The sequence below is a fragment of the Haliotis cracherodii genome, unplaced genomic scaffold (genome assembly GCF_022045235.1).
Source record: "Haliotis cracherodii isolate W230 unplaced genomic scaffold, xgHalCrac1.p SCAF_1, whole genome shotgun sequence".
In the NCBI taxonomy this organism is placed as follows: domain Eukaryota; kingdom Metazoa; phylum Mollusca; class Gastropoda; order Lepetellida; family Haliotidae; genus Haliotis; species Haliotis cracherodii.
The window spans coordinates 79333275-79359223 of record NW_027266264.1 but is presented as its reverse complement, the minus strand read 5'-3'; the positions used below and the strand labels follow the sequence as shown (position 1 = coordinate 79359223).

Sequence of the window (25949 nt, the reverse complement as noted above, 5' to 3'; positions counted from 1 at the left end):
GCACCCAACATGGCACCTCCTACACCTCACTTCAGGCCTTAACAGGAGAAATGCCACTAAGTCTACGCAGGGAACAGCTAAGCTTAAATTTCTGGGCCGCGTCCCAATCAAACCCTCTCATCCAAAACTTAATAAACCAAAACATCAGCCCTAAAAACCAAGCTCTAGCTCGTAAACACCCCTTACTTACCCCAATATCCCAAAGAATAACAAACTACCTAAATGAACACCAAATTAAAAATCTTAAACAAAACTGCAAACAATCAAATATCTTCACCCCTAAACTTAAAATACCCAAAATAGACACAACACTAGCTAGCCAAATAAATAAACAAACCGACCCAAACATAGCTAAAACTACCACACTAGCATACATACACAAAAATTGGCCAAATTGGTGTCACATTTACACGGACGGATCCTCAGATCCGACCTCCAAACACACGGGTTTCGGAGTCCATACCACACAACCAACTAAAACCACACAATCCTTCCGACTCCCAAATAACCAATCAATATTCACGGCCGAACTAATGGGCATGGCCTCAGCCCTCCACAATCAAGAATCCAAAAACAACCAAAAAATCCTAATACTTACTGACTCCCTAAGTGGACTACAAGCCCTCCAAAACAAAAATACCAAAAACCGACCTAAATTAATAAATCAAATACTTAAAAGCTCCAACGAACTAACAAAAGCAGGCAAACAAATAACCTTCTTGTGGATACCCGCCCACGTAGGAATATACGGTAATGAAAACGCCGATAAAGCAGCTAAACTATCCCTCAAAATCCCAGAAATAAGCTTAAACTTACCCATCTCAAAATCAGAAATTAAAAGTGTAAACAAACAAAAAATCACAAAAAAATGGCATAACCTATATCTAAACTCAAATAGCCAAATCAAAAGAGTGCTCAGCAAACCACTAACCAAACCAAAAATTCTCCATCCATCCAAAAAAATCGACAGAGTAATCACTAAACTCCAAACAGGACACACCAACCTAAATAACCACCTAAAAAAATTTAAAAAACACACTACAGGTAACTGCCCACACTGCAAACAACCAGAAACCCCAGAACACGCACTCATCCACTGCACACACTACCTAACACATCGAACCGCATTACAAACCACCCTCAATCTAAACAAGGCTCTCACTCTAGAAGCAATACTAAACCCACAAAATAAACTAGAAAACTTCAAGGCCTTAGGCGTATTCTTAATAAAAACGGAACTAATAAAACGCATCTAAAACCATAATAACCTACCAAATCAAAATCACAAAAACAAACAATCATCCACCATACCCAGCTCCCTTAGTTCTCCTCCCCAACCCAATCGGCATCTATTCCAAATCTCAAAATTCCCAAATTCTATATAAGCAACCCCTAAAGCCCCCTCTTGGGTTGCACAGTCCACCCTCGCCCCTTTCGGAAACACATTAAATGGCCTGACCGGGCCCGTGTGCGAAATACGCATCAGTCGGAAAGCGCACGTTAAATCTCCAAAGTAAGTAAGTAAGTAAGTAACTCCTCCCCCCCCCCCCCCCCCCCCGAAATATCTCATGAACAGTCATTACACATCCCTATGAGTGTCAGCGTACCGTAATACTTAATTACACCTCGAACAGCGTGACGATACATGAGCCCATTCTCCGACATTTGAAATAAATGAGGTTATGTGGAGTCAGACTGTGATCATGGTTATTTAATCACCACTATCTTCTCAGTTACCGTCCCTCATCGTTGATGTTTTTAACATGTGAGGTCATACTGACGTTTTGACTTGAAATATATATATAGATCCCAAGAGAACAATACAAAAATATTTATTACCGAAAATGTAACGTACAAAGAGGTATTGGTTTTTCATTGAAAGTTCCGTCATTGTGTTATTGACGCATTATGTACATATTAAACCACAAGTACGGTGGTCCATCAGGGACATGAGTCTGCTTTTCAATATTTTCATATTTGTCATACACATATGTGATAAATCATGTATAAAAACAACCGAAAACATGGAAAATGTACTTTCAAGTAGCTATTGAATCGCTGAAATGTGAAGCGAAAATGTCAAAAACGAAAATGAAATACAGAAACTATTTCCACCGCGGTGGAAATAGTTTTCTGTATTTTCATTTTAGTTTTTGACATTTTCATTTTTGTTTTTGACATTTTCGCTTCACTTAAAAGCGATTCAGTATCTTCTTTATACATGACTAATCACACATTTGTATGACAAATTGTGTTAATTTGCAAAAGGTTACGATAACAGTAAGTGAAATATCAAAATATTGAAAAACAGACTCCAAACAGACTCCATGTCCCTTATGGGCCACCGTACACAAGAGAACGGTGTCATCACTGATTTTCAGTGATCCATTCATGTCATTTTCACCTCTATTTTTTCCCTTTACGTCCACCGGAATCAGTGTCGGCGGATAATCAAGACAGGGTATTCTTGGCGTTGACGTTACATAAACTGAGGGGCAAAAGAAAGTTATACGAGGTTGTTGTTTTTTTTATTAAATTGAAAATTGAAACAAAAAAATTAATTAATTAAATTTGAGTACGTCTATTTAACCATTACTCATTCCTGCAATAGTTTGTAAAAAGATATTCTGTGGCTGGGTAATTGTGTGTAAAGAAATTGTTATAACTGTTCCACTACGGTAAGAAATGAATTTGAAATCACATGACTCCTGCCATGTTTGAAATGTTGTAAATTTGTGCCGAAAAAGACAAATGTAGTGATTTCGAAGGATAAAATGTAAAAGATACACATCAGCTTTGTGTATTATGCAAAATGTTTTTTCTATTTTTTTAAAGTTTTAGATCAAATTATATTTTACCATGGAGAAGTAGGTATAGTTTAGTGTGCTCCCCAGCTTATTTACATTGCACTTTTGTAAACACATAAAATCAATAATGAGTGTTGTAATACACATGTAAGTAAACATCATAATTTAATAACATTTGAATAATAACATCCTTATTCAAATTTAATCTCAGCTTTTCTGAGAATACGATAGTGTGGACTATCTATAGATTAAATCATAAGATTATGATAATGTTCAAACATGTCTGTAGCATAAATAAAAACAACAATAAAAAATGTCCTATAATAAGTCGTGCGGGACATTAATCTTATGATCGACACTGAATTATATTGCTGAATACCAGATAATACTAACTTGCATTACATGATTCAATCACAGGGCAATCAGCCGAATGACTAGGCAGGGAAATTGTTTCAAGAGCATCCTCCATAAAAACAACGTTGTAACAAAGCAGATGCTTTGGTTTGAGTGAGGTATTATATTTACATGATGTGCTCCTCGAAGCTACTTGCATTATTTGGGGGTCATTGGTCTAAAATTGCACATCAATATGAATAAGACAAACGTGAGTAGTACAAAATGCATAACTATGTTGGCACAAATATACGTAATACATGTTACTACAAAAGTAGCAAAAACAGTTTAAATTTAATAATGTATTGTAACAGACATTGGATTATTTTCATAAGCATATTAGGGTTAGCTAGGTGCGGTCGTGTAGCCTAGTGTTTAAAGCGTTCGCTCGTCACAAGACCCGAGTTCGATTCCCGACATGGGTACAATGTGTGAAGCCCATTTCTGGCGTCCCCCGCCGTGATATGGCTGGAATATTTCTAAAGCGGCGTAAAACCATACTCAGTCACTCACTATTAAACACTGGAAGATATATGAGAGTATTATTAAAAGGAATCAACATGGAAGCAATACATCTGTGTACTAACTGCTAATAACAAAGCGACAAAGTCCTTTCCATAGCCAATAGAAATCTCTGCATAAAGCAGAGTCGAGCACTGTCATATAAAATAGAAAAACATATTTGCGTAAAACTACATTTTTATTAATATAGAAGAGTTAATACTAAATGTCAGTTATAACGGTAGGGGTGCATATTTTGCAAAAGGAACATAAAATATAATGTCCTGGTAGGCAATTACTAGTATATTCCAAAAGTGAAGCGCTTTTGATTGATATACAATCGTTACTATGTACATGATACAGTTGGCATCACAGTTACTTTGTAATACTGAGTCACATAGGTAAATTCAGAGCTCCAGAAAAGCTGCATATCTGCGTGAAATACGCATCAGAAATGCAGAAAGACGCATTAAAATAAAATCCAAGCGTATCAAATACGCAACGAACATTACAGATACACTACAAAAATAAAACTTGTGCATATCATCTAAAGATTGTGAAGTAACCCTGCGTATTCGATTAGCAAATCAGCAACTTATTTTGAAATTATAAACGGGCATTCCGTCAACCTTGCCAAACTCCACGATGACAGTTACATCATGATCATTTGCCATCACACTTTCTTGTGGAAGTATCGTGGTATTTTTGAGTCCTGTAAAGCTCTCGAACCCACACGGCACCAGTTTGCAGGGACTAGATAAATAGTGTTTAAATATTTAACTTAAATACCCACATGTGTAAAAACTAGTGGGTAACAGAAATTTGAAAACCCAGATAGAATTACTGATACCCAATGATTTTAAAATGCATGGGTAAAATACCCACAACACCAAAAGATTATCTGGAGCTCTGTAAATATATGCATACCTCAAATATGCATACCGTAAAATGCAGTAATTAGCAGAGCCATATTTCTACATGAACTCTGCAACATGGCACTTGGTGAGAAAACATGCCATGCATAGTTTAGATAATGGAACCTTGGATATACTGTCACAAATTCCTACTGAAGTGTTATCAGGGCACGACGTATTATTTCTTATTACTGGCAATGATATATTATCAACAGCAGCAGTGTCTTTTGGTGGCTTCGTAAAGTAAACAGAGTATAATATTTCTCAAACGTAACTTCAAATGTCAGATATCAAACATAACATATGGAAGCATGAGATACTACTGTATAGGCGAATTCAGTTATAACGTTGAGTGGATTATTTCAAAGAATTTAGTTCGGATGTCTGAACGTATTCAAAACTCAACAATTAAAATATAAACAAATAACTATGCGTTGCATATCCACAGAGAATAGAATTATATTCTGTACTATTTTCTTAAAATTGGATTGCCATTACAAATTCCAAATAAATAGTAGAAAGCTACTTTCTCTTAAACATTTCCGGTTTGCTTTTTTGTTGTTTGACGACGCTATCTGCAGTGATCCAGTTATATGACGGCGGTCTGTAAGTAATTGAATCTGTACCAGATAATCCAGTGATTGACATCATGAGCACCGTTCTACACAAACGAGAAACGATGACACGTATCAACCAAGTCAGCGAACCTGATCACCCTATCCCGTCTGTCGCCTTACAGGACAAGCCTGGGTTGCTGAAGAACAATTGTAAACCGGATTTGCACGGGTCCGAATATTCTTGTACATATAAAACAATGGTTTTACCTTTGTAAATAATATAATGTGACAAAAAACAGTTGGTTAGATGTATACAAAGATGTACATTATTAATTCAATCTTTATCCCAATTAAGATGAAAAATAAATGAGGAAACTAATTATCTTCAGATATTCTGTGTAAAAAGTCAAAGTCAAAGTTTATACAAATTATTTACATTTATGACATTTCCAAGTTTTTAAAGAACTATATGGCGCTATAACCCTTAACAATTTATGTGAAATTCACAAGTCACTGTACACTAGAATTCAATTCACTACAGAAGGCTTATAAGGCACGATGGCCAGTAGTTTGAGGCGCAGCATTTTGCTGTCCACAGTTGCGTATCTTGGAAACGCCGGAAACCTACAATTGTGGGCTAGAATCTTGGTTTCTTGGTTTGCAAGCACCAGACCCGTGCTCGTGGTTTTTACCAAAGTGGTAAACGTCTTAGACCTGCATTCACTCGGGTTTTTTCTCCCACATTAAGCTGACACGCCGTGATATAACTGGAATAGTGTTCCTAGCAGCGTTAAACCCAACTCAATCTCAAAGTACTATAATACGAGATCACAATTCAGAAAATAACGAGCGCAAAATTTCAATTTGGAGTCTTCTTTCATTCGTTCCCGATCCCGAACTGCAGTGATGCGTATGCAGGGTCGCTTGATTTGTCTACAGCCTCATCTTCCTCATCTTCCTCATCATCGCTGTTTGCGTTACAGCGTTTGTCGCTTCCTAAGAGAACATCGGGCTGGGAATTAAGCTGCGAATTGGCGTTTGTCTCCTGTTCTGGTCCACATGGTGCCTTACTGACTAAAAAGTACTCAGTGTTTTCTTCTGCGATGCTTGCGGTACCACTTGAATTGTTGAACTGCAGATTGTCGTATTGACTTTCTTTAGGTTGTCGAGACCTAGAATACAAAACACAAGGGATTGCTGCAAAACCTAATGTCCGCATGTAAATGAATTTGACCATAAATTCTTTAAAATCAAAATTAAAATAAACAAAGTCTCTTGCAACAAAGTGTGTGTGCCTGTTTTTGGCAGACAGTTTCTTTTTTTCGACAGTTTGAAGCATAAGTGTTTACTGGGACAATTAATTTTTTCGACAAAATCCAAGGCGTTTTCTGTCGTTGACTTTCAATATTTACTTAACCCTTAGAAGCAACTCACCTGATGATATATGCAACCAATACTATAATCACAATCAACAATGCCACTGTTACAGCAATCATCCCTGTCATTGCATCACCTGAAAACATCACGCATTCTCCTTATTACAATTTCTACTGGTTTTATGTATTGATTTTTTTCACGATGTTGTACTACTTGTGAACAGAATATACATGTAGAAGAATATCTGAATTATACATTTACTTTGGGTGAGCATGTGAGCTGATGTAGAGCGCAATAGCCCAGGCCAAATCACAGTTGCCTGGAAATCAAGTCTGACCCAAACAGTTCATCGATTGATGAGGTTTGGACAAAATATAAGACAGTCATCGCGTGATGAGTCTTTTTTTATAAGTTCTTAATGTATTCATAATCAGTGCTGGCATTTACCAATCTTTTCTTTGGCCTTTAAAGTAACTTTGCTAGACTCGGCTTTCCTCACTTGAGGGCAATTTCGTTGGAGGTCTGATGGAAGAAAATTTAATACATGGAAATAATGTTTGCAACATGTGTGGCAAATAAAATGCGTGATAAGAATCACTGAATTTTGTTTTTAAATATACTCAAAATTTATCATTTTCTGTGTTTCTAATTCTTCAAGCAGTATATGTACGTGCACAAAGTCACAATATTAAATGAGGCTCTATGCAAGGGTCACTGTTAATATTTGTTAGAACGACATGTCTTGTATGCAAACATAATTATTGAATAATGACATTTTGCCGAATGGAAGTCAGTAAATAGTATATTTTCTTAGGCACAGAGATGACTTAAATTTACAAACAAAATCAATTGCTTCAACCGTTGAAGTTCATGGTCAGTTTCTTAGTGTTGCAGGATGCAGCTGAAACTATCCAAATAAATTTCTCTGGGGATTTCATACACGTACCTTTTCGCCTCTTGTTACATTTGCTGCCCTCCCATCCGCAAGCACAGTGTTGTGGACAGTCCCCAGTTTGGCCGTGGCAGGTAGCATTGTCAGCACACGCACCACACAAGTACTTGCATCCGTCGCCATAGTATCCCACCTTACCACACGTAGTGGTTTCATTGTCGACTTGACTTGAGCGGAGCGGAGTAGTCGCTGATATATAGGACGTCGATGTACTGGTTTCCAGTGTTACCATAGTTTCTGCAAAAGACAAGCATGTATGACTTTTACTATATCGTTCATATAGCGACACAAACATGCATGCATGAAATCGCCCATGTGCATGTCTTACTGAAAACATATTGAATCTGAAGTTTCAAGCTTCACCGTTTCCATGACGACGAAATCATAGCCTTACATAGAGTTAAAAACCTAAATAAACTAGAAAGGGTGTTCAAAAAGTACTAAAAAGACAGAAACACCGCAATTTCCCGAAGGCGCAATACATTCTTTTACATTGAGACCACCATGAATTCCTGTCTGAACCACCACGAACTCTTCCTTGAATTACCCTCTGTATTGGGAAATACATGCTCTTTACTGCCTCCAACCAGATAACGGTACCATGTCGTTAATACGATTTCTTAATAAAATATCCGGACAAAAGATATTGCTTTTACACGGAAGCGCGATTCCCCTCGCTTCTCTCGTCTATCGACATCACCGGTGTGTGGAACGGCATGCCGAAAAGAGCTTTCAACCAGAACGTCTCATTCCTCAAGATGATTTTATAAGAAAGTTGCATGAACGTTCGGTTTTATTGACGTCACGTCGGTTTGGGGAAACACATGTAAAATGCAGAGCCACTTTTAGATAGAATGTCCATGACTGTAGAAAAGTATGTTCACATTGGTTTCACTTCATTTCACTTCAAGTAAAGAAATAAACTTATTTCATATGCTGTCCGGTTTAATAGCACCGCTTCCGTTTTGATAAAACATATGTTCTTGCCGTTCAATAAAGTAAAAAGAGCTAACTTTAAGTTGTTAAGAGAGCCATGTGCACTTTCTGGATGAACCACCTTCGGATGAACCACAGCGGTCTGTATATAATCAAGTCTGGGCCAGACAGTCCAGTGATTCACGTCATGAGCATCGATCCACGCAATTGGGATATGATGACATGCATCAACAAGTCAGCGAGCCTGCCCACCCGATGACGTAAGTCGCGACAATCATAGTCCCCTTTTATGGCAAGCATGGGTTGCTGAAGACCTAGATGTTCACGGGTCCCAGGTTCAGAACCCAAATAAGGACGAACTATATAAAAAATGATCATTCAAGTGAGTATTTAACCTTGCGGAGGCGCTAATTTCAAGTGTTAAAGAACACCGACTTCCTAAAATGATAAAACATAAAAATCGAATACGGACATACATCGGCAGGAAAAAACATTTTCGGGAACATATAACAAATCTCGATCACAAGTGTCATTAACCTTCACAGGGGCGGTTGGTAACGTTTGAAACTATTTTGAATCAACGTTGTTTTTTTTCAGATACTGTATATTTTCTCCTTTTATTCTTACAAACGAGTGTTCGGTGGTAAGCAATTAAACGAGGATGCAAGAATATTTCCGAAACTAATATTTCGCTTTTGAATATTGACTTTCTTTTCGACTAACATCTTCACCTTTGTGTGAATACCATGAATGGCAGTAAAATGTACCTGTATCACATTTCTGACCACTCCATCCTTCCTCGCAGCCGTAAGGACACTCTCCAGTCAGGTAATGACAGGACTTGGCCTTGCAATGACCACATTGCTGGTTACACATGGAGAAGTTGTACCCCGGAGCCTCTGAAAAACAATACGATGGTCATCAAAACGAAACCATTACGCTTAGTTACTGTACTATTTATAATAGTCCACGGCGTAGACTTTTACCACTTTGGTGAAACCTACGGGTACTAGCAGACAAATCCGTGATGCTGGTGGTCGGTGTTTGAACCCACGACTAGCGGATCATGGTCTGAAGCGATGTAATCACTGTACCATCCGAGCCCTATTAACGACCCATTCCAGGACCGCTCAAATACATCAACATATTACGAAGACCGATATTACATGCTTAACGGGCATGTTAGTCACCCTTCAAAAGTGATATCACTGATTAGAATTATACAATTTTAATATAATTAGTCAGGAATAATTTACAATGTTTTGGTTTAGCGATGTCTGCGCACCAGATGCTGTAGTAAAAGGTCATGAAAAATTGATCATGTTTTCGATTCAGCATTTCACATGCTACCGTAGTATTAGTTAACTATTAGTTAAACGAAACCTTCATGAACTACGAGGTACATATTATAGCATTGCGTGTTGTATAATGTACGATTAGTGATTTGCTGATTCATGTAGGTCGAGTTCATGTGATAATAGATACGAGGTTATGATGTCATCCCTACCGATTCAACACGCATCATATTTGCCACAACATACCACCTGTACTTCCGTAATAGCCTCGTTTGCAGCCTTCAGTACACAACCCTGTCGTCCTGGTACACGCGACACCATCCACACACTCGCCACACTGAATGTTACAGTTTTCTCCATATGTGTGTGGGGAGCACCCTGTTGAACATACATATAGTAAAGCCAAAAAAATATGAACAGTTTCTGGCAATCATACATCATTTAGAAATATAGAATTGAGATGACAACAATAAAACTTTCAACTTCACTCTCAAAATCGTCAAACACGTCTTGAAGTCACTAAACCTATTGTTTGTCACATTGGTATTTCTAAAATTGTTCTTTGCATACGCATATAATTACAAACCCTAGTTTCAAGCTTTCTTTTCCTACTGGGGCGGTAAGGTAGCCTGGGAAGGGGTTTGCTCATCACGCAAAAGACCCAGTTTGGATTCCCAGATGGGGGTCGATGTGTGGAACCTATTTCTGGCGTCACCAGCCATGAAACTGCTGCAATATTGCTTAAAGCTGTGTTAGACCACACTCATTCACTCTTTTCCTGCTTTCTTTGAGATGTTAACGTGTGAATGTTTCTTCCCATATAGCCCAGCTTTATTGATATATTAAGGTGGACTGTACAGTGACTGAAAGCATCGGGGTCGGGGTACAGTGATGGGCTATGGGGCTCTGGGGACCAATTCTGACACTGAATCCCCCACAGGAGTAACGTGTACACAACTTACGCGACAATTTGGTGACATAAATGCCAGTGTTTTGCTGGAAGCTTCCGGCAGAAATCCTCATCTTCTCAGTTCCGTTGAGATATATTGCTCGAACAGCCCTATAAAAAGAGAAAATGTAAAAATGGCTGTTAAATGTAGATGTGTACTTCAGGAGAGACTTTATATCTTTTGCGTTTATATCATTTTGCAAATATCGGCACACAAAGTGTCACCACAGGATTTTACTGTACGTTTATAACTGCATAAATGGGGGAAAAAACAATATTGAAATTAATTCTTATAAATAAATACCACTTCACAGACTGCTTATTTAATCAAGACAAAATTAATTGTTGACAACAGTACAAAACCAGTGATAATGCAACACAAGCCCCTCCCATTCTATTGTCAACCAATCATGAAACAGTAGTCCGTTATGGGGCTTGGCCTAGAGTGAAGTAATGATACATAACCGCCTACTTACACTGATGGTGTTTGTAGTAAAATTTAACATGCTCGGAGGATTTTTTTTAAAAACCGTACTGATTTCATAATCTCAGCCGAAAGACAAGATGTTCAGTGAGATGTAGAGTTTTCACTGACCGTTCACAATATAGCGCATGTTTTTAAAAGGCACTTTCCTTTACCTCTCAGTGACAAGGAAGTGAAACAGCAGACTCAGTAGCCAAAAATTTTCCTATTCAGATCACTTACATGTTCACGTTCACCATCATCACGACAGGCCTTATTGCGACTCTCATTGCACAACATTAACCAGATAGTAACTGGACCCAGTTTGTAGACTTACTTAGTCTTCCAGTCCGTTAAGTACAGTGCTTCCTCGAAGAAGAACAGACCAAAGTAATGAGTGCCTGGTTCATCAAGGATCTGCTTCCTGTTTGTACCATCAAGTTTGACTGAATCGATACGGTGTTTCCCCGCATCACACCAGTACACTGTGTCGCCTATAATATAGAAACGTATAATTTTAAAATTTTAATTCCAATTGAAATTTAATTCTAATAAAGATGATAATGATTATAATAATAAATGGGACTAAAACTACTAAAACAACTACTACTATTATTATTATAATTATTGTTATTATTTACATCATCTCGTTTGTACCATTGTTCTTTTGCTTTCATTAATGTCATGAGAAAAAAACATCTTTAGAAAACAAAACGTGATATAGATAAACAGGAAGGGATAAGATTATGCTTCCTCGTAGTTACTTAATATATCAGGATATGTTTTATAAATCGTACTAGTGTTGATAATCAAAACGAGTCAATAATCTGTATAGACACTGGTCGGGCTATAGGAGAATAACGGAGCTGCGTTGGATGTAACCATATACATCTGTGAAACAATAGAGGCGGACGTGACAGATACTTTTGAATCATCGTGAAATCCTAGAACCTTTCCTGTCATGTGAATCATTGTTCCTGCTGTCGAGTATACACTAAGGAAACGTTGAGTGAGTGAGTGACTAAAAATGTGAGATAAACAACACACGACGCTTATGAAGCCAGTTTAGGGTATCACAAGGAACATAGTAAAACAGAATAAGTGTTATTGGTCGGTTGGGACAGGCTCATTTAAATTCTGTGAGTATAACCTGGGGCCTTGTCCCCGGGGCAATAACATATTTAATTATCAGGATGGCATCCCGATTTAGTGTAACTGTCAGCATCAGAGTTTATCAAGATCACTGTAACGTAGCACGCATAGTTTCAGCTCCAGCTTCGATATCCGGACTCGTGATGACACATACCCTATACTACGCCTTACACTAGCATGGGTTGCTCGTAATAGCCTTATGTTCGTAGTGTCTGTTTCTCTATTACCGCTACGTTTCTGTTTATATTGTGATTCCCCATAAACTAAAGGAAGTGTTTCCCTCAGTTATAAATATGTTGATCGCATGGTCGCAATTAAGCCTTGCCACTTCTAGTCAAACACATATTTGCCGCAGCATTCCTGTTATTGGTGCATTGGTGCCTTCAGATCTCTTATTCTATTCTATTATTACTAAAGGAGGCCGACTATTTGATACTCAAGAGGGGGGGGGGGGGGGGGGGGGGGGGGGGGGCTTTTGTATGAAGACAGGATTTTTTTTTTCAGCTGACCAGATATTTTTATATATAAAACTTTGAGCCTACAAAAAACAAAACCCACATTGCAACAATTTATTTTGTGGCAGACAATCTAATTATTTCAACAAGCTAAAGCATAACTATTTTTTTCAAAGTTTTATTGGACAATTTATTTGTTTCTATAAAATCCCTTATTGTCTGTAAGTGATATCGAAGATGTGTTATAGCTATTGACGATAACGCAAAACGGAACTTTCACCAGGCTGTTCGTTTTTTATTTATAGTTACACGAAATATGTTCTTGATGTAGGCATACTTTTTTCATCAAGAGTGATCCCATTTGGCCATTCGATGTCGGTGTTAACAAGTGTCTTGCGATCGTTGCCATCATAATTGCACCGTTCTATCTTTGCCCAAACCGCCCAGTCTGTCCATATCAGGAGTCTACCAAACAGAAAACAATAACATTTGTTTCATAATAATTCATCAGCTACAATGAATATAGAGTGAACTTCACAATAGAGTATCTTATTCCTGCACGAAGACTTCGCCCAATGATATTGTGTTTCGGTGTTGATAGATTCTTCCTGTTTGTGATGTTAATTTGACACTAGAGGTTACATTGTTTTGAAACAATTGTCTCATTTCCCGCCACAGTGCTCTGGTCGGGACATGGGGACATATATAATAAATAAACATAACTGAAGAGATAAATTATTGGAATGTTTAGATGTTAACCAAATACCGAAACTCGGGATGCAACTCTTCTCGACTGCCAGGTACATATGATAGACATTATATAAAGCTGAGAAGAGTTAAGGACCGCTTCCTGTATATATTTCCCAAATAAATAGTTTTACTTTTTTTCAAATCGAATCCTTTTTCAATGCTTTTGAGAAAGGGACATACTCATTTTGAAATATAGAAAAAGAAATCGATTATCTATGATGATTATATATAACAAAGTATTTTTTGGGCTGACAATTTCTCGGATTTTTTGCCCCATAGATTAACTTCATATGGGGATATTTCCAAGCGATAAACATATTCTGAAAATGAAAATACAGAAGTGGTGGTGAATGGCTTTCCGTTTTATCAGAGTGGTAAACACATCACGTATCGCTGAGATACTGTTCATTGCGGCGTTAGTCCTAATTGACTCACATACCCTTCATTATGAATATAAACTCTACGACTCTCAGAATGTGTTCGTGACATCCAAAGTCCACTAATCACACCAACTCCAAGATGTAATGTATCTATAAACTGTTCCTGGAATAGGTATGTACGACTTCCATACAATTGAAAAACTGTGTTATGCTTACCTTTTTGAGGGGTATGCAATTATAGCTCTAGGATTTTCAAGGCCCGTGTTAATTATTTCTTCACTTGCGTGGCGACCATCTAAGTCGACACCCCAAATGATGCGGTTTCCAGCATCAGTGTAGAAAAGTCTGCGATTTGATAAATCCATGGTTAAACCATCTGGGACAGCATCTAGAAACAGAAAACCGGGAATGGTATCAATATCGGCATTAAAATCAGACCTTTCACTCTGATACGATACCTACAGGTACGATTTCTGATCAACCAATGAGCTTCGAGCATTCTAAATTATCAGTATGAATGCGTGAAGTAATCAGATCAGCGTATCTGACTTCTGTATCTCGAAACGACCTTTTTCCAAATGTACCGAATGAATACGGCGCCATATTGCTGTGAATATTTTAAATACTCTGTCACTGCTAGCTCCTAGGCAACTGCTCTCAATAGGGAGCATCATCAAAGGCATATCTGTGTCCTGCGTGGGTTTTCTTTTTGTGACAGAGCAGTGAGTATCACGGCGTGTCGATTTAATGTGGGAGGAAAGCCCGAAGTGATGCAGGTCTCAGACGTTTACTACTTCGGTGAAACCCACCGACAAAACTACGGTACGGACAAACCTAGAAACATAATCAGGCGAACCGGGATTCGAAGCCACGATCATAGGTCATGGGCGGGGAGGCGCCCCCCCCCCCCACCCCCCCCCCCCCCCCCCCCCCCTTTTTTTTATTTCGAAAAAAATCTTTATTTCTGTATAAATTACCACCAAAGACAATAAATAGATCTTAATAGTGCACACACACACACACACACACACACACACACACACACCCCTCCTTTAAAAAAAAAGCTGTATCCGCCCATGTAGGTGAGTGCCGTGCCCAAGGGACACAAATCTGAACAGGGAATTGCAGCGCCTTAGACGACTGGGCCACTTGTGCTCGAATCGAAAAGAAATAAAACATCAACGTTTTATAAAGATGACATCTCACTGACTCAAGAACCCGCTCATCCTTATGCTAGATTGGATGGTCAAAGGTTACACAGGGTACACATGACGCGACCAACGCATCAGAGTAAAAAAAATGTTTTATTTTATTGAGATTCGGAATGGTACAGGTATATGCATAAATAACATGTAAGTGAGTTCATGGCTTTTGATTGCTGTGATGCTGTTACAGTTGGTTTGATGTTGTTATTGGGAAAATACTGTTAAGGATATTTTCTTTATTACTTGCCCGTGATGAGATTACCCGTTATTAAACATGAAGCTGTACACATTGTGTAATACCTAAAGGTGTACTAATTTACTGCTGGAACAACTTTCACGACTTTCGTGACCAGCTCCGGGACAAGCCGAAAAGCGACTCGTGCCCCTCTCGTGGCCATTTTTGCGACTGGGTTCCGTCTAAGCGCATACCGGCATAGCTAAAAGAATTGTAAACTCGTTGAGTAATAATGTACCCCTTATATCATATATATTACAGATGCTACTGGAAACACATCGGGGCTTACACTAGTATAAAGTATAATTGAACACGTTTAACTGTATCTTGGGTATTTGTTTAATGTAAGACATATGTAAAATCAAACATTATTCCTAAGGGACTCCTAACCGAAGTACTTGTCGTACGAAGTCATACGCGCAGTCTGATTGGTGTGTCGTATCTGCGCACCTTAATGTATTTACTATTGGGTAAATACGGTAAGGAATGTGATTTGAAGAAGGCCGTGCACGTGAAAGCGGTGGTGTCACGTGCTTAAGGTGCAGAGGAGAGGGCAAGAAACACAACTCGAGGCCTTCGCGTCACAGAGGCGAGCTGTTGTCTTCTTTGTTTGTTAAAAATATACATATAAAGATAATCAGACATTTAGTGTAATGCTTGTCTGCGTTGGACCGCCTGTTATTGCAGTATTGCCGAATGGCAGGTAAAACCATATGGAAAAATTGCCGCAGGTTGTTGCTTTCTTTCAGTGAGTGATCCCACAGAGGTGATGCAGGAGTCGGGAAATGGATTTGGATACACAAGAAGACCCACCGTCCAGATAAGTTATCTGTATATTTTCAAAAAGTAAATTTCGCAGTAATTTATAAAATGTTCAAGCGCGATATTACAAGGATATTGCAGTATTTCGTAACGGTTTTATGTGCCAAAAATATTAAAATGTACAGGTTTTTTACAGAAAGAATACCATAGAGAATATGGAGTGTCGGTGTTTGGAATGGAATATAACACGACAGTCGCGTGTCTACATGTCTACATATAATTTTTTTTTTTTAAATAAAACAATTTTCTGTATGATTTTGTAAATAAACCCGCTCGCCTGTTAGCAGCGGTAGGCATTACCCATGAGTGGAGTATGTTGTCATAGTAAATGTTTTATGTTCGTTTGAACATATTGAATTAGAACATAACATTCATTGATATGGGGACGAGTCGTCTTGTTACGGAAAGGAGTGAGTGGTGACGAATGGTTTTACGAACAAATATTGAGCTAACATTTAGTTAAACTCAATTGGATTTTGCTGTGGATCACATAGATGTCTGTCTATATTCACACACGACAGTGAAATTCTAGAAACGTTATAAACTGCAAATAATAATTAAACTACTAAACTCCATAAAACTAGTATTACACGGGAGCTCGTTTAGCATACTATATTCATATCATTAAAGAACGTTATGGTTGCAGAACGATATTTCAGCTTGGAACAATGTATTCAACAATTGAAAATCATAAAATGAACATTCGTGTCATCATTTTCCGTGGCCAATAAAATAATGTCATACATTATATATAGTGCAGGTATTGTGACAAACTAGACTGTGCACATGTTTTTATTAAAGCGCAGATAACAAACAACGTCTTATTTCTGTCAGTTGCTGTGACGACTATTACGCAGTTATAGTGAGTGAGTATAGTTTTACGACGCTTTTTGCAATATCCTCTCAACATCGGCGGGGGACACCAGAAATGGGTTTCACACATTGCACCTAACCGGGGAATCGACCCGCCTCTTCGGCGTGACGAGCGAACGCTTTAACCACTAGGTTGCCCCAACGCTCCTTTTACGCAATTACAGATGCAGAAAGATATTTTACATTGCCTGCAGAACTTGGAACTACAGCCGCCAAACATGCCGCCAATGTGAAAACATTTGTGACTTTAATAATCACTAGGGGCGGTCGTGTAGCCTTGTGGTTAAAGCGTTCGCTCGTCACGACGACCACCCGGGTTCGATTCCCGACATGGGCACGCGTGAAGCCCATTTCTGGTGTCCCCCGCCGTGATATTGCTGGGATATTGCTAAAAGAGAGATAAACCCATACTCACTCATTCACTCACACTTACTCACTCATAATCACTACTATGAGCCGTCATGAAGTGGCCAGGGGCACAGTTTTCTGAGAGAATTGACCGCAAAATGCGCATCTCGTACATTATTACATGTATGTGTATAAAGTTTCTCGAAGAGATGTTGATAGTGGAACCGATTTTTTGTTTTTTGTTTACATCAAACATTTGCCTGTAGAAAGACAATGGCTTGACCATAATGACGAAGAGAGTTCGATGTGGCACAAGACCAAACTCACTGAAATGCGCCGTGACCTTTGCACACTACAGAATAGACCTTGGACTTAAGACTAACCTTTAGTCTATGCAATTTTATGTTACATAATACTCTTCTCGCCTCTAAAATTAAACAAATAATTTTCCTCATGTTGTGGTCAAGAGCTAGCTTGAGCTGGCTATACTTGCTTTTTTTTTGCTTTTTTCATTTCTAGATTGGGTTTTAATTCAGAAAATAAACATATTCCAGCCATGGTGCAGGACTAACCATGGACTATCAACTACCGTATTCCCCGTTTTAAGCGCCCTTCTCAAATAACTGCCACAGACCAACGTCCAGACCCACCTGTAAGTAATATCAATAAGCTTCCCCTTCTAAGACTGAAACGTTATATCACAGTTCATATATTATAAGGGTAACACTATTGTTCCCGAGCCCGAGGTTTCCCATTAACTGCCCGACGAAGGAAGTCAGTTGAAAAGACCGAGGGCTTCTGCAAATGATAATGCCCTGAAAAAGAGCGTTACCGTTATTATAGCTAAAATGGATGGAATTTGTTATCAAATAAAAAGAAACAACAACATCGGTTTTGAAACATTTACAGCAATCAACACGAATGTCACTGACCAGATATTACAAATATGACGTCACCTAATAACGGGCTTGATAATGGCCCGTCGTCAAGCAATGAGGGCATAATCAAGTTACAGTGGCCCGCTCATTTCTGATAACGTGCGGGCGGTTTAATGATAATTCTATCCATGTTAGCTATAATATTGTATATATTACAGGTTTCTTAAAAACACAGCAGCCAAGTAGTTGTGGAGGAGTAACTATCATCGAAATAGTTTCGTCGAATATTGAAATATGTTTCGATCTCGATCTCAGTTGTGTATGGTATTAATCAGCGCCAATGTATCTTATTACGACGAATGCGGTATGCACTTTGCACATTCACTTCGGCCGTGCACTAAGTATACCAAGTACACGTGTTTTCAGGACAAATAAATCTTCATTAACCACACATGATGACAATGCCGGCAATATCCTATGTTTAATCCTAAACCACCCACGTAAATGACAGAGGGAAGGTGATGACGCTGTTCACGCAGTTTCCTACCGGTTGATGGTAAGTAGATGACACGGGTAACTTTCGTCATTCCTCCCACATTAATTTGTCAAACCCTCAGATGACTGGTGTACGGTTCAACCCAAACTCACTGGCAGACTTTTTGCTTGTACGTTCTTTTATTCGCTGCGCTTGTACAATGTTAGTCCCCGTAAGGCTTCTTACACAGCACATGATTTACAACTTCAATACTTTGACGTAGTAAGGGCAATTGTAATATACAATGAACAATTGACAATTGTTAGGACGATCACATCGTTAATTTTGCTCAGTGGAGTGAGTGAGTGAGTATGGTTTTACGCCGCTTTTAGCAATATTCCAGCAATATCACGGCAGGACACAGGAAATGGCCTTAACACATTGTACCCATTTGGGGAATCGAACCCTGATCTTCGACGTGACGAGCTAAGGCTTTAACAACTAGCCTACCCCATCGCCCTTTGCTCAGTGGAACGGCTCCGACAGTGGCATAATGTGGAATATTGACTATGAGAATAACATAACGTAGCTTCGAGAAATAACGGATTCCATCTTTCCCAAAGGAATCCATGTGACAGGTCCCATGTGAGCGAAGTGAACGAATGATTTATTACAGTAACTCCCAGGGGAAAGACACACTAACGTACTTCCGAGATTCGTGGTGGTTATTCTCTTTCTTACCCATAATCAAATCAAACAGACGACCAATGAAAAAACGAGTTATTTATAGAAAAAACCTAATTCACAAGAGCATTACAGAACATTTGATACCTCTATCCGGATTCCCACATGGGTAAGAAGTAATATTACTGACCCTCAAAAGTTGTGATGAAACAAAAACGAAAATATACAATGTTGCAGGAAAAAATTATTCATGGTCAATAACATGGACGGGGAAAAAACTACCAAGGTATCCCTGACACATACATGAGGTGGAACTTCGTTAACTTGAAGGACGGATAACACGACATATTTCCGAATGTTCGAGGGCTGCGGATTTCACTGTATAGTGGCAACGATAACCATCCAATGTATACTAGTATTCAAATCTGAAATGGTATCATCATTATTTTTCACCGACTTCATGAGGCAGGATTATTTATCGTTTGCACTTACTTGTATCGAGATCCAACAGTGTTTCCTCTTTGGAGCCATCAAATTTGGCTGACCGGAGTTCTTTAGACATGACGTCACTCCAGTAGATATTTTCCGTCATGTTGTCATATCCAATAGCGACAGGCCTAATAACTTTAAACAATGGAAGTGTAGAGACGACACGTGACGTCACGTTGATACGGTGAATTTGACCAGCTACTTCCTTGGACTTGTCTGTCACAAATACCATCACATCTTCTATGCCTGAAATACAGAGTGGAAGTGAGTGAGTGAGTGCCGCTTTGAACAGTTTTCCATTTATATATGTAGCGGCCATAACATTTTTAACAGCCCCTTGATGGGATTCGAACAATGGACCTTCTGATCCGAGGTCGGTCGCCTTGTCCACATGACCAAAGACAAAGCTGACAAGGTAAAGATGTCATCTGTGGGATGACACCACGCCTGCTACATACTCCCCCGTCAACAGAAGGCACGTCCCGGGCCGCATAGTAGGGTACTGAGGCTTATTTTGCTCAAATTTAATATGAACGTGCTCAGCCCCACGCTGGGCGCCCATGTAGCGGCTGAGTCCCGCGATTGGATTCGAATCACGGACTTCTGATCAGAGGTCGGACGCCTTGTCCACATGACCAAAGAGGTAACCCCGTCAGCAAGCTGACAAGGTAAGGATGTCATCTGTGGGATGACACCACGCCTGCTACATACTCCCCCGTCAACAGAAGGCAAGTCCCGGGCCGCATAAGAGGGTACTGAGGCTTATTTTGCTCAAATTTAATATGAACGTGCTCAGCCCCACGCTGGGCGCCCATGTAGCGGCTGAGTCCCGTGATTGGATTTGAATCACGGACCTTCTGATCAGAGGTCGGACGTGGGGGTGGGTTACATATTTTTATGTTTGAATACTATTCCTGTTGTTTTTTCTGAGTTAAGGGAGAAGCCCCATTTGTCAGCCCATTGTTGTATTTTATTAAGAGATTTTTGGAGTAAATTTTGGGCCATTTTAATGCTTTTAGTGCGGATCCAGAGGGCTCCATCATCCGCGAATTTTGATGTGTTTACTTTAGGGGATAGGCCCTCGAATAGATCGTTTATCATTATATTGAAGAGTGTGGGGTTGAGGATACTGCCCTGGGGAGTGCAATTTTCTAGGGGACATTGGTCCGATAGTGTTTGGTCTATACCCACGGTTATTTTACGATTGTTTAGGAAGTCCTGGATGTAGTTTATTATCTGACCTTCTGTCCTATTTTTTGAAGTTTTTGTATTAGCCCGTCGTGCCATACCATGTCGAAAGCTTTAGAGAAGTCTAAGAAGATGCCTGCGGTATATTGTTTATTTAGTTGTCCTGTCTTAATATCTTGCTCTAGTCGGGCGAGGTTATCTAGGGTTGAGCGGCCAGGAGTGAAACCGCTTTGATATGGGTTTATGATGTTATTTTGGGTTAGGTAGTGTTGTAATCTATTTTTAGCCATTGATTCCATTACTTTACATAAGTTTGAAGTTAGGGATATTGGTCTATATGAGTTAGCTTGATTAGCTGGTTTATTAGGTTTAGGGATTGGTATGACTAGGGCCTGTTTCCAGGGAGTAGGAACCTGTCCGCTTAGGTAGATGAGATTGTATAGTTTGAGTACGAGGAATTACCATGAATATCTTTTTGATATGGCCGCCTTGGAGGCCATATTGCAAACCGGATTCGAAACTCTTGAACAAATTGAGGTGTCATCATTTTCGGAACAAGCCTGTGATGTTTCAGCTTTAATGGGAGAAGATGTTTACAGACGCTGACAACACTGGACGCCCGACAACCAACCCATGACATGAGCTCAACTGACTTTCATTTCACCAAACCAGCGAAGTATTATTCAAACTCATTCGTACAGTGGGGGCATCCTACTTGTCCGGCACCCTTTGTCTTAGTAGTAAAAATCGCCCAGGCGTACTAATTGATTAAACAATAGGGGGATTAGGGGGGCATCTCAAGATTGTATGCTAGGGGTGAACAAATTTCACACTGTAATGAATTCGGGGGTGAACACATTTTACGCAGTAATAAGATTGTAATCATGCACCTGCAGTCTGGTAGTTTGATGCCGCCAAAAAAGAAGCGGTATCGGAATTTGTAACACGCTCTTTAAAGAGAGAAGCGACTTCTGAATACAAATCAGAAGTCCAAATACCAGTACCATGACCCAATGTCGCATCTTGTTGGTTTGTGAATTGTGAATGTATGTACAGAAATCATATCATATATCGAATAAATAAAGAAACTTTTTGTGATACAATGGGAAAAGCATTACTGGTGATACTATTGTATTGTATTTTTTGTGCATTTTTATCTAATAAAAGTATTATTTGAAATATATACAAATGTAGTTTGTAAATGTGAATGTATGTGATATTCCACAATTTGTATATTTATATACTTGAATCTTTATTTTTAAAACAATATCAATGGAAATAAAATGTTGAGCAAAAACACTTTCTACTGAGGCCAGACTACTGGGGACCATCACTGACAGACTTATATTTGAGACGACCCCTCGTCTTAAACACACATGGTGGGGATTAACTATTTGCCGGATGCCGGACAAGTAGGATATCACCGTACAGTGCTCCACAGTTTAACCATGCAAGGCTAACGGACATATATTTTAAACTGTTTCCTACACCCACGTAAGAAATATCACAGGACTGTGTAAGTACAGGAAAAAGACAATAATATAAATATAGCACAGACCCTCCTATTCTCCCTTTAAACTGGTTGTAATAAAGAAACCACTGTGATGTAAAATCAAATTAAATTCATTGACCTATTTCGTGTTTTGAAAACGACAAATACGTTAACAGCATACAACATACAGTATTGCCATACACAGCAGTGACCTTTACAAACGAGGAACAGTAACGTGATTATTGTTCTCAAAGGTCACTCCTAAAAGTCATGTCATAGTAGTATTTGATATTTACTCTGAAAGTCTGGGTTTGATTGTGTCCTAAAGTCTGTTCATACTAAAATAGCATATTTTATTTTTTAGCCAAACGAATGTGAGCAATCCAACTTCTTCTGTTAACTCCTTGTGTTTTGTATTCCTTATTCAAAATATAATTACCCGAACTTCATAAGCTTAATATATCTTTATATAACATTTTTTACATTTTATTCCTGTCAGAATCCGTATCAGCATCCCATGGTCCGATACTGACAATTTGTGCATCGCGAACCACAGACAACAAACCATATTTCGATCGTTCGAGTTTTCAGGGTTGTATACCGTGGTGTTGATTAAAACGTCTATGCCGTAATTAAGGTTATACATACTCGCACCTATAACTGGCACGTGTCCATGTCAGGAAAAAAACATATCCGGAATGCAGTGGGAAGGATAGACGGATAATGAAACGCCAGATATTTTGCAGACGCCGATGCTCTCCATCAACAGTACACAACGGACAAGGTGATCGCTTCAACCAGCTATTTCATCACACCACTTACTCATTACTAGCAGGATGCAGCAGTCCATGATTAAATTTACCTGTGTTTTATAGATGCACGGCATGCAGCACTCCGCTCAGCGTATTTGTCGGGACATTTTCAATATGTTTTGCCAAGAACAGGGATGCGCGAATTTCAGCTGGTGCTACGTGGGTAAAGGCAATGTTATTGTTCCTCGAAGCCCTTGATAAGTGACACGATATCACATCATATCATTAAACAATATGTATGTGTAGTAAACATTAAATATATATTGTGACCAGGAGATCCTCTTAGTAAATACATGTAGGTACTAGTCATCGTTATTTATCATCCAAAACTGGCTCCCACAGGAGATATCGCTTGGATGAGATCAAGCGATATCTACACTGTAGATATCGCTGCCATGAAATTACATCACAATGCTTTGCAGACCATTGTGACGTCACTGGTTACCATGACGTCACAATCAAATGACATCACTATGGCTCTGCAACTGAAGCTGTAAGCAGTACTTTTTTCACTAAAGACACTGCTAATTACTGTCTACAAATTGAAAAAAGTTGGAAAATGATGTTGGATGATAAATAAAATCTCACCCTCGTGTCTTTTGATATCAAATATATCAACACACGTTGATAAAAGTGGCAAAAATCCTCGGCAAGCCGCGGAATTTTTCCACTTTTATGAACTCGTGTTGATATATTTGATATCAAAAGACACTTGGGTGAGATTCTCTATTTAACAAAACAAATAGAAAATATACCTCTCCAAGCAGCACAGCCCATTTCGTTAACCAGCACTTTATGTATTACAAGTGTGGAGTAATAAACATCTGATTTTGATGGTACATTAGTTGAATAAGGTTAAATTTGATGATACTGCTTCGGCAGAATTTGATACAATGTCAACAAGGACTTTGGTAATGGATCTCTATTACGTAATTACCCACAGTACGTGTAGACGTATTTTCTCCCCTTGACAGAGTCTGCTTATGGGCTTTGCTTATGGCATTTCATTATCGGGCCCAGAGAGAATATATGTTTCCAATGTCGCCGATTTCATTGCGCATAAATGCTGTATAACGCCTAGGAATGTCTTATCATATCTGCACTTTGACTGATAACGCATTTGCATATAGGATATCTCTACTTCAGTGTACATAACGCTCTCGTATCGTATCATATTTCAGGGCCTGCAATAGTTTCATGTGTCACGAGAAATATTCTGTAGCCAATGCACGTACATATACACTTAAGATGATCTTATAATCGAATGTGCGTAAGGTTGAATTATAATACTGAACCGTTTTAATAACACATTGCTTTTTTTTAACTACCAAATATGGGCTGCGTATGTTGTGGTGTACTGCACAATATTTCAAGTTAGCGTAATAAGAATGACAGTTAAAAGCTTCCCGTATCTTTCTCGTCTTACCCCTACAAAGAGACGGAAATGATGTGGCGTAATTGCTCATGTTCATATAAATCGCGTTTTAATTAGGTACAAGAATGTTAGTGAGTTCATTTTGTTTTCCGTTTGACGAATATTTTCCTGAAACGTCAGTCATCACATTCCTCTATATTTATAATACCAAAGTCAAATTTGACATTGATAGTGAATGTGATTGCCAAACATCCGACAATGGAACACATGGTATGTAAACACACTGCGCACTTCATGCACTATATCGTGAGCATGTGTTCATCAAATCACGATCAAATAGTGAATTTAAATTATGTTCTTCCTCCCAATCCAGTAGTATAAATCATCAATTATTTGACTGGGGGTGTGTGTGGGGTGTGTGTGTTAGTAAGTGTGTGTGTGTGTGTGTTTGTTTCTCTCTCTCTCTCTCTCTCTCTCTCTCTCTCTCTCTCTCTCTCTCTCTCTCTCTCTCTCTCTCTCTCTCTCCCCGTGTGTTGTTGTTGGTGGAAGGAGTCCTCATAATAGCACGACAATTAAAGATGGATGGATATATGGGAATACAAGTAATGCAGTGTCAATACGCGTGAAAGGTACACACTAACTAACAGAGAGATGCAGGACAAATTTACATATGAAAGCAAGTACTCACCGCTAACGACACAGACCATGACGATGAAGCACCATCCGCGAGAGCCGTACATCCTGCTTATGCTGTCTGCCAGTTACACTGGCCCACTTCATCTGACTATGTCCGAAACAGGAAGAAGAATGTACGTGACAGCACAGGCGGAACCAAAACAAAGCGGATCTCAGACGTTTACCACTTCGGTGAAACCCACGAGCGCCTTAGACAACTGGGCCACCCGTGCCCCCGGTTTAATAGTGATTCATAACACATGGTTATTATAGTTGGAATCGTTCTTTGGACGCTGCTTTTGGAAGAGATTCTTATGATTATGGAAAAGTTTTTGTCGCTTTTATTTATCACTGCCACAAGTATAAATATCTCCAGGCCCATGGACTCGTTTTGTTAGAGATGGACGCTACCGTGGTGTAACTAATCTAGTACGTTATTTTAATATTTCATTGAAACAAATATTAAATGTCATGGTTCCAGTTCTCCTTTTCTTTTATTCCGCTTTTATATGTGAAT

General features: G+C 39.0%; 1 protein-coding gene across 2 annotated transcripts; it reads right to left on the bottom strand.

The window, feature by feature from the left end:
- Positions 1-1816: 1816 nt before the first annotated feature.
- LOC139480665 (pro-epidermal growth factor-like) lies at positions 1817-25589 on the bottom strand. 2 transcript variants are annotated; one of them, XM_071263732.1, is made up of 12 exons: positions 25446-25589; positions 19894-20136; positions 14098-14269; positions 13089-13216; positions 11482-11638; positions 10695-10792; positions 9979-10110; positions 9205-9336; positions 7496-7738; positions 6997-7071; positions 6607-6685; positions 1817-6344 (listed from the first exon to the last, which is right to left on the bottom strand). In XM_071263732.1, exons 1-12 carry the CDS (start codon positions 25495-25497, stop codon positions 6050-6052), a joined length of 1806 nt encoding a protein of 601 aa, XP_071119833.1. In that variant the 5' UTR covers positions 25498-25589; the 3' UTR covers positions 1817-6049. The 2 variants fall into 2 exon arrangements, with proteins under 2 accessions (XP_071119833.1, XP_071078424.1); XM_071222323.1 differs by having other exon boundaries at positions 9982-10110.
- Between the last annotated feature and the right edge of the window lie 360 nt (positions 25590-25949).